Raw genomic sequence first — 10,655 nt, forward strand, 5'->3', positions numbered from 1 at the left:
GCTAAAACTGCACAAACCAACTGAAAGAAGCCTAAGAAGCTTAAATTAAGAAAGAAGCTGATAGAAGCACAAAAAAGATTAAAAAAGAATAAGCAAAAACACAGCTGAAAAAGCAGGGGGAAAAACTTCTATTAGAAAAATAAAATAAAATAAAAAGCTGAAGGAAGCTACAATTAGAAGAAAGAAGTAAAACAAAGCAGAACCAGAACAAAAGGTGTAAAATGCAGGAAAGATTTAACAGTTTTGAAAGATTTTAAGGAAGAAATTTAGTTTTGATGGACAGAAAGTTTGATCCTGATTAGACAAGGTTTCAAATATACTTTTGACCTTTTTTGAACTGGGCTTTACGTAACTATCTCACCTGTAGGTGAGTCCTGACAAATGACTTGCGACCCGTGTAGTCAAAGTTACTCTTCATGAGGAAGTACAGCAGGTGGGCTGCGTCGCTGCGAATGGAGCTCAGCTTGGAGTTGCAACATTTCAGGATCTCATAGCAGAAAGCTGCACACATGTCTGCACGCCCTTCAAAAAACGTGCACGGGAACTGATGAGCGGGAAAAAAGACAATGTTTTAAAGTCTTACCTCTTAGTTTATGCCGCAGCATAACGAGCGATGTTACAAATAAGTCAAGAAAGTCCATCAAACCTTGTAGATGAAGGTGCGCAGAGAAGTGAAAACTTGCTTCAGGGCCGTTTCTGACTGATTGATGCGCAGGAAGCAGAGGTGGACTTCAAATACCTTCTTCATGAGCGGACTGTGGCCGTGATCAGAGCTAAGCTGCGTCTGTGTGGAGAAAAAAAAACATGTCGGCTCAAAAACTGCTGCTCTGATGGAGCATAATTCATCATAAATGCATGGAAAATATTACACTTCATACCTTAAAGCTCATAATGAAGATGCTGAGCGTGTCCAGGACAGTTAGACACACTTCAGTGGCAATGTTGGCCTCCAGGAGCGACTGATTCAACACATCAGCATCTGAGTGACTGTAGGCTGAAAAGACATGACAGAAATGCTGTAGCTCTTTGATGTACGACCTTTACGCAGTGATCATTTAAAGGTTTCACCTCATATCCTTCAGTGTTACCACAAAGCTGCCGTTTGAAAGATGTGACTTTGTTTTTTATGATGTTGAAAAGATAAAGTTTCATCCCAAACAGAAGGCAAAAATGTTTTTTTCTACTAAATGAATCAAACATTTGGTGATAGGTTGGTGAGATTCTGTTTATGGCATCATCTATGTTGACGGGCTTAAATAAAATATAAATTAACTAATTGCAGCATGAGTAAAATAAGAGTCACAACAATAAAAATGACTTGGCACAAATGAGTCAAAAACATTTATTTTTGTCTTTTTTCTCACTGACAAAAGAAACTTTTACCATTTTGCAAAAAAAAATTTTAAGCGTGTTTTTGGAATGAAACTCAATCAGAATTTACTTGATGTATTAAATGATGTAAAGTTCAGAGCAGGTGAGCTGAGCAGAGGGATGGGAAGGTTTAGAAAGCTACAGTTCAGTATTAACAGGCATGCTGTTTTTTTATTTTTCCTGACACATTCTTACCATTTTCTACAGATATTCCAAGTAAACTTGAAATCTTTCTTACACTGAAAACACAGAAAAACTGTATTAAATGATGCCATTTAACAAAACGACCACCTGGTTTCCCCTAACGTCTCGCCTTGGCTTCATTTCCCCTATTTTCTTAAATGTTTTCAGCGTGACTGAGAGGATGATGGAGATGATGATGAAAAGCACGAGGAACACTGGAAGTGGAGGATGAGGTGGGTGACTCTGGTGCAGCATGTTTGATGACACTTACTGTAGTTAAAAGTGTATGAGTTATCCAGGCTGCTGAGCTGCTGTAAGCGGGCATGCATCATCCCCGCCCTGTTACGAGACACAGGCAGAGTCTGAGACTTTCGCTCATGTGCCACGGGTCCTGCCCCATCCTGGTTCCTGATGAGGATACAGGATAATGTTAACCTAGCGGAGCTGGAGTTAGCCAAGCAGGTAAATGAATGATACCAAAGAGGAGTTACAATGCCGAAGTGTGCTAAAAGCGTTTGCAGACAGCGTATGACATTTTGAAGATGAAAAACTGATGAGTTTATGTTTAACATGCAGTTTAAGATGATGATTTTAATAGTGTTGGCAGGGATTCTTCGGAAAGGTTAAGAACAATTAATATCTTACCTGTTGTAGATGGTTCTTTGACTTGTGTTAATTTGGTTAAATAGAGTTTAATTAAACCTAAATTGATTCACTTAATGAGTAGTCTGAGCAGCTCCAAGACAAATACTTCAAATAGTAAAGATCCACAGCAATTAATGTGAAGGTTTTATATGAACCTGGAGTTCTCACATTTTATATTCAAATGTTTCAAATCTCAATTCTAAACAAATCTGGAATTATTAAAAATAAGCTAATTCTTTGTTATTTAATTTGCTGCCAATTTACAACTTAAAAACTTGTTTGCCTACAATTGCTCTAGCTTAGCTTAATATGCATTCTATTTTATAATAAAAATATTTTAAACTTGAGTAAATTACTTTTCATGCCTCAGTAAAATGAACTGTCTTTGTTTTAACACAATACATGTTCAGTAAACTGAACATAAACTCAAAGCTACTGCAGGTAAAGGTTACAGATGCCATTAAACAGTTAAAATACAAAACAACCTAACGTAAAAAATGCCTAGGCACAAAACATGTCGTCAGACGGCGTATCTGCTCATTTGTCGGGCAACCACATTAAGAGCTTTTTAACAAATTTATTGCTAAAAACGAAGTCATATAGCTGTGTGCTGAAAACAATATAATAGGTATAAGCTAAAATACAGTTTTACTAGTCATGTACTCAAACAAATCACTGGTCTTGCAATGAACACATTTAGGTAGGTTGATTAGAACTAAACTCTCTTCCTCCACAATGAAGGGATTAAACGAGCTATCTGCAACAGGTTAAGTACTATTGTTTCATAAACTTTCCACAAAATCCCACTTAAAATGATTCAAAATATTTGTTTTAAAACACAGCAAATTAAAGCTTAAGCCATGCATGTAAGAACAGAAGCAGCGATAAGTTGGAGAGAGTCACAGCACYGCAGGGTCTCTCAGATAAGAACATATCGTGCAGTGAGTCCACCGAGTCCACCTGGTGGCTTACCCAAGCAGGAGAGGGCAGGAGCCAGGATTTGTTTAGTTAAACTTGCCCGCATTAAAGTGAATAGAGGTAGAAACAGTGGTGAGAGGTTAGAGAGTAAATACTCAAAGTTCTCTGAGAGTGGAGGCCCCAAAAGACTGAATGAATTATTGAATCAATTTGAATATTTCACATACTTCTCATTAAAACACTTTATACATTATARCAGTCTTTAAAATGTACAAAATTTAAACTGCAGCAACATTGTGTCGTCTTATAATCAGGACTGTAAGACAGAAATTACTGATTAGTTACATCAACATTACCTTGCAATGTATCTTTTTCCCATGTACCTAAACTGATGGAGGCACACCCTAGGAGAGGCAGAGGAAAATCAAACATTTCTRTAAGTGTCTATTTTTAACACCAAMATACCCGACRGCAAYGATAGKTGTCTTACTCTATTAAAGTGAAAAAGTCCATCATCTCAGCAGATGAAGATTTGTTCCAATATGTGAACAGAGCATCTGGAAAAGACACAAACCAACACTGCAGACACATTTATTTTGGTAAAATACATAAAGATGCTCAATGTTTGAGGTGAGATTTTACCCTCAGACATGGTTTTAAGTATGTGCAGAAAACCCATGAGGAGGCTCTTTATCTCTGCCTGATCCAGTTTGTCRCATCGCAGCAGGGAGTTTCCCAGGGCTGAGGAGGACTGGTTCTGGAGGGACAGAGGTGGCTCATTAGCAGAGGTTTATAGTAACTAAGTACATTTACTTTGTTACAGTACTTAAGTAGTTTTTTTTTTGAAGATTTGTAATTTTACCAATTTTTTTAAATAGCTACTTTTACTTTTATTTTGTTACATTTTAAAGCTAAAAACGATACTTTTACTTTACTTTAAAATGTAACACCTAGTTACTTGTTACAAAATTCATGAACAAGAAGCTGTTTCTCCACTCTAAAAAAATGAAGTGTTGAATTTACTCAACAAAGTCATGTCAGCTGGCTATATGATATACATATATCGCACAATTTATGCAACCTGGTTTGGTGGAACCAGTTTGGTTCAGTAAATTCAACAGTTTATTTCTTAGAGAGTGTGTAAAAGTACCTTTATTTTTACTTTCCCAATTTTTGTGAACAGTTTTATGAGTTTTACTTGAGTAGTTTTCTCATCAGTGAAATTTGTTCTCACCAAAGTCATTTTCTGTTCATGTAATTTTACTTTTATTTAGTTTTTTTTCAAGTACTTTGTAGACCTCTGCCAGGAAGGAACACTCAAGTATTTTCTGATGAAGCTGGTGTTTGAGTGAAGCTAATAAAAAGTTGAAATGGAATAGTTCCTAAGGGCTTGCCTCTTGGTGCAGGATATTTTGTTTTACYATAGACTTTGGGGACTTCTCTTRGCTACCACCATWCAAAATATCAGTAGCCTATGTCAAATATGTCTAAAAACCACTGAGTTATGGTCAAGTTTGAATTTTAGCTGTGGCGGCCATCATGCAATTTTGATTTGGATTCAACTGAGCCAAAAAAGACTAAAAAGGCTGGGTTATTGCTGTTTTAAATTAGCTCTGGTGGCCGTCTTGCGTTGTTATTTAGAATTTTTTGAAGAATGCTCTTGGCTACTACTATACCAATTTTAGGCATATGCCACAAGCATTTTTTAAAATTAACAATAGCAGTTGGCTTAAACTTGAAATTAGCATTCAGAATGTGTTGGGTTACCTCTCAGCTACCATCACAGCAAATTTCAGTCAACTACGTCCAAAAATGGCTGAATTAAGGTCAATTTTATGTGTTAGTTATGGTGGTCATCTTAGATTTTTGATTTGGCTGCAGCAGGTGATTGGGATCATTCTCAGCTACCATAAAACAAAATTTCAACCCAAAATGGCTTAAAATGTTTAGTTATTGCAGGTTCAAATTAGCTTTGGTGGCCATGTTGAAYTCTAATAAAGAGTTTAGAATATGTCAAAGCTTGTTCTCAGCTGCTACTATACCAGTTTCAGCTTTGTGGGTCTAAAATAGCTGAATTATAGCCTTATCTAAAATTAGCATTAGCGGTGAGCTTAAACTTGTGATAAGCAGTGAAAATGCGTTGRGTTAGCTCCCAGCTACCCACCCACCATATTTTTGTACCGTATCGCTGAGTTATCTGGGTTCCATGTTGAACTACATAAACTCCATATTTCTCCCTCCCAGCCAAGAAGATATTCTGCCCAGAAACAGCCTCAGCCAATCGGAAGGCCAGATTGTGATGTCGTTACAGGAAACTATAAAAAAACTATATTGAAATAATTTTTGAAAATTATGAGTATGAGAAAGGATTGGGGTTTTTTTCATGGAAAATTTCAAATTTTTATAGCACTTTATGTCAGAGATATGACAAGTTAAAAATAGTTTTTGTTTCAGTTTTGAAGAGCAGACTGAGAGAAAATTATTATGGGAAAGGTAGATAGCAATCGGTGCCACAATTTAATTTAATTTAATTGAAGCACGAGGCTCTCTTGTTCATTTGAAATGGCAAGTCCTAATTAATGACACACTAGCTTGTGCTCTGGCTGAGATTCGTGTTTTTTTTATGAACCCACATGCAGTCCAGTCATGACATACAGATTCTAGGTTTTGGGTGTGTTTTAGTCTCATTTAAACTTATTTCCATCAACAAATAACTATCCAGACTTGATTTATTTTTAGCAGCCTAAGTTGAACCTGTGTGTTTGTGGGAATTTTAGTAGACCATTATTAACCCCTGTTGAGCTCTTATTTCTCTTGGCTTRCTTGGTTTGAATCATTATGATGCCTAACCAATTTAGCTACCTGAAAAAGTACTGGGTTTTACCACAGGAACCATTTAGCAGTCATTAAGCTAATCTTGGTGTTTGTGACTGACACACAGACACACACACACACTTCATATTTTCTGGCTCATAAAGTAGTTCTGACTTGATTTATTTTGAGGAGCCAAAGGCCTGGGATCATGTGGTTAAGTTGCAGTAATAAAGTAATTCACTCAGATGCTACACGCCTCTGCGAATGCTGGAAAATGTGACTTTTACACAACAAAGACTGTTTCGCCGAGCCAAGGCAGAGATCAGTAGGAAAACAGACCCAAAGCAGTCCTGCCACAGCTGGAAGTATACCAAGCACAGCCTCTCACCAGCATTTAGTCTCGACCATGAAACTGTCTGAGGATGACTTCATGGAAAGCATGAAACAATTAGGAAACTTTTTTTAAAGGCATCKTAGGAGAGCATCAGACTTCTAGAATGAAGCATTGAAAATGTGAGTAATACTGTTATGAACTCGTCTTATTTTTGTACTATTATGTTTTTTTTTATTACGCTCCAGTCCTCCAGTGGTGGGACAGAGTTTATGACTGAAACAATCACACAAYACAAATTCAAAAACACACTAAAAGAAACACCAGAACAAAGCTGAAAGCACAGAAAGGTCCGGATCTTTGTGTTGTATATGTCTTTATATATTTAGCTTAAAGCAGTTCCTGAGAAATTTAACTACACATAAAAGTAAGAAATCCTTTAAAGTAACAGTTCAGATCWTGCAGCAGTTATGATCACTTATTATCTTACCTGTTGTAGATAGTTTAGTTTAAGTTTATCTCAGTTTGATCCAGACAGATGAGCTAACAGMTAGTTACTGCAGGTAAACTGAAATTGGGATATCTTGATAAAATACTGTTCACACCATCTGCTATGAAATAAGTTTGGTCAGAATTTAAAATAATCTTTTTAAACTGAGACTTTTCATCGACATACCTACAACAGGTGAGATATTATTGCTCATTAACTCTGAGTCTTGAACCCCAATCTTGAAGGCATGATCTAAATGAAAAAAACCTAGAGTTTAGGGATTCTGGACACKCCAACACACAGTAACATTCCCAGATGGGACACTCCGTGGAGATGTTTTATACTTGAAGCAAAATGCAGGACAGCAGGACACTCTCTGGGAGACAGGGGACAGCAAGCAGAGAGAAGTCCACGGTGACACGCTTTGGACRCGAGGAAAGCGTGCTGTCTTCACCCTCCGTAAAGAAGAGCGGGACGTTAGCGGAGTGTCTCCGAACACATTTCTCTGTCTGCCATGGTTTCCGTGCAGCAATAGCAGGAAGTCAAAGGTAAAAGTTAAGAAAAATGACCTTTCTGTTACTGCTTAGTTTACATGTGTCAAACTTAAGGCCCATGRGCCAAAAGTGGCTCTCTACAGCATTTTAAATGGCCCCGCGAGAGCTTTAAAGCTGTAGTGACGTCTTACAATAAGTGCATACTGCTTTAAAGTCAACATTAACCACAAACTACATCTCCCATAATGCATGTTGATGATATCCCAYCTTTAGGTGGAGGTGCACAGGGTTCAAAAGTAGCCATCAAAATTTGCAGTGTAAAAACTCCATTTGGCTGCATTTTTTCAGCTACTTTTGCTGCGGCCCAATTGTACTGGGAAGTAGGAATTTTCCACTTACAAGTTGTAAATTTATACTGGAACGCCCCTACAGTTGAAACTCCGTATCAGAACGTGGGAGAGTTCAGAATTCAAGATGGCAGCTACTCACCACAAATCAACAGCAAGTAAAACTCTTACTTTTACTTTTAATAATATTTATGTATTTTTTTCATGTTTAGTCCGTCGTATACATAATGCTTGTCAGTGTTTATAAAAGAATGTGTTTAAACACTGTTTCTATGCAGAAAATACCATGTAGAGCTCAGTTAATCTTTTTGAGTTGCGCTCAGCCATAGTAATGAGATGCGGAATGTGACATTTCATGTTTACAATTGTGTACAACTGGCCCTTTGAGGGCCACCATAAAGCTCACGTGGCCATCATGAGAATGAGTTTGACACCTCTGGTTTAGTCATAGTCTGCAAAATGAATACCAACTGTGAAATAAATATTTCATGTCACAGAGTTTAGATTAGATTTCCAGTTAATCCTGCTTCACAGAATACCTTGTCCAGAGAACTGCCTTTGTCGTTGTTCYTCTCAGGCAGGCTGTTCCCCGAGTCGGTGCTGATCAGGGAGCCACGAGAGTCGGCGTGGCGCACAGAGTTAATGTTTGGGGTGGAGGCTGCATGAGGAGAAGCTGCAGAAAAGAATAAAAACGAGCTCTTCAATTGTAGATCCACTTTCGAAGTATTCCTCTAACACTCTGTCACCTACTGGTGCCTGAGATGGCTCCAAAAACATCTTTGTGCAAGCTGGTGTCCAGGAATGTGCTGGACCTGGGAGGTGTCGTCAGGGGATTGTTTAGAAGTGGATCTTCTCTTCCATTCTGATGGAACAAACAGATTAATTTAGAAAAAACTCTACARTGTTACATTGTGAATGAACTAAACAGTCTGACCGGTATTTAAAAATAAAAATTAAACGCTTCACATATGCATTGTTTTACAGTTCACAACRGAACCAAAATGAATATAAATATTTTTAGAAAGTCAAAAGCACAATTTGTTTTCATCAAWCTTAAGATATTCTTAAAAAACACAAACCATAAAGAGATTTTAAAAAAATACCAAGGGGTGGGTTCACTTCTAACTTTAGCTGTGGGGCTATCTATATTTCCTCCAGGTGTGTTCACTTTTTCTTTGATTATAAGTCCATTAATTGTTACAGTGTGATCCCACTTTTGTTTTGCCAGTTTTACATTTTAGAAATTTTTTATTTTACATAAAAATATTAGTCAGGATCGTCCACAGACAGGACAGTTTATGCCTGTGCGAAAACCATGTAACGTAAATCTTTAAAGTGCTTGTGACATCAAATTTTTGTTTTAATATGAATGTATTTTTGGAAAGATAATGATAATATATTGCAAATAAATTTCACGCCACTGAGACAAACACTGAGGAAATATTTGCAYGTGAAGTAACAGGAAGTGATGTCAAAGGGAATGACAGCATGTAAACAGAGCATTGATCAACAACACAGACTGTAGAGAATCTGATGTTTCTTTAGATGTTTTTATTTCACTATCAGAGAGATGAAGAAGAGTCAGAGTTCAAATAATATTGYTTTAGTGAACAAAGATCAGAGAGTTTTATATCTTAGAGTTCCCCTTTGATGTCACTTCCTGTTTCACTTTGATTGAGCCAAGTTTAAATGGAAAATATGTGACAAAATGGGTAAAATCCTGCGTATTATGCCAATTTTCTTAAATATAAAGAGGTTTAGTTTGATTTTTTTTTATTTGAAGGATAGACATATCACAAGGCACTTTATTTACTGACTTCTCCATCTTTTTGAGTGTTAACACTATTTTACTTTCTTTTTAAACTGCAAAATAAACGTTTAAGTTTTTGTTTAGTATTTATTTTATTTTATGTTTAGACTGAAAGTCCGTCAGCTCTGAGAAGCAGCCACTAGGTGTCTCTCTTACATTATTAGAGTGGTTGACGGGGAACGGGGAAACCTCCTTCACGTTCAGTCTGTTGACGTTCTCTTGAAGCAGACCAAACAAGGGAAAGTACAAGGTGGACAGCCTGGCCTGCTGGCTCTACAACAAACCATAAAAACTCATTCACTTAATTAAAACKGTGATCACGTGGACACAGAAGTGAAATACAGGAGGAACCACAAACCTTAGAGTTGTAGCGGTCATCAAACGTGTGTTTGATCATGAGGTTCTTCAGCACTTGGATGGCAATCTGACGAATCTCTCTGAACTCCTGCAGAGCCGCGCTGACCTCCCGGAGCAGCAGACCCACCAGAAAATGGTTCCTGCAGAAGTCCTCAGTCAATGAGTACTCCATCTGGAGGTCTGAGGGGCAGAGCCAGGTTGATGAGGAAGTAATCACCGGATGACGAACGTAAGAAACAAACAAGCGGAAGGAAACAAAGCCACAATCAGCCTGAAACAATGAGAGCGAATGGTTGATTCGATAAAAATTTAACACAATTAAATTCTTGCAAAAATATGCAAGTGAGGCTTGTTATGATCGAAATCTGGTCAAAAGCCTAAATGAGGAGAAAACAGACAGCACGAGGACATGATAAAAGCTGGTGACTAATGCAGCAGCAATATTCACTACATTTATTAGAGTAAAGCTTTAATACAGTTACACACTTCCTCGCAAAGACATTTTGTTCTATGTTGTTTCTAAAACCTGCACTTTTCACATACAAGATTAAAAAAAACTTGCGATTTCTTCCTGATAATAGGCCCTCTAATAACCATTCATGAAGTGAACATCGCCAAAGGCCTTCAGCCATGAATGATCACGTTTAAATCTGTTGTTTTAAGAGACGACATGCAGGCAGCACTCCTCAGCACCTACCTACTGGAGTATCATATGACTCCACTGTGTCATAAGTACAAACTGCAGATAATTTTGAGAAACAAAAGAGAATAAAATGTATATTTTGGAAATAAACAAAAAAAACATCTGTACAATAAAATCTTTAAATCCACATTTTGAAACTTTTGTTTTCAATACAAATATATACGGTACAGTACTGCAAAAAGAGACATGGAC

The 10,655-nt window shown here is 37.3% G+C and overlaps 1 protein-coding gene across 5 annotated transcripts in view; it reads right to left on the reverse strand.

Annotated features, from left to right (window-relative positions):
* The window catches only part of LOC106512909 (dedicator of cytokinesis protein 9), a gene marked incomplete at its 3' end in the record, with an annotated part of 90,988 nt that overhangs the window by 10,377 nt on the left and 69,956 nt on the right, over positions 1-10,655 (reverse strand). For all 5 annotated transcript variants that reach the window (XM_014001447.1, XM_014001450.1, XM_014001446.1 and 2 more), the window contains 11 exon segments: positions 362-544; positions 647-784; positions 879-994; positions 1,826-1,962; positions 3,474-3,521; positions 3,608-3,674; positions 3,760-3,874; positions 8,133-8,266; positions 8,344-8,455; positions 9,560-9,676; positions 9,762-9,940. In XM_014001447.1, coding sequence (XP_013856901.1) covers positions 362-544; positions 647-784; positions 879-994; positions 1,826-1,962; positions 3,474-3,521; positions 3,608-3,674; positions 3,760-3,874; positions 8,133-8,266; positions 8,344-8,455; positions 9,560-9,676; positions 9,762-9,940 — 1,346 coding nt within the window.

This window comes from Austrofundulus limnaeus, unplaced genomic scaffold (genome assembly GCF_001266775.1).
Source record: "Austrofundulus limnaeus strain Quisiro unplaced genomic scaffold, Austrofundulus_limnaeus-1.0 Scaffold9, whole genome shotgun sequence".
In the NCBI taxonomy this organism is placed as follows: domain Eukaryota; kingdom Metazoa; phylum Chordata; class Actinopteri; order Cyprinodontiformes; family Rivulidae; genus Austrofundulus; species Austrofundulus limnaeus.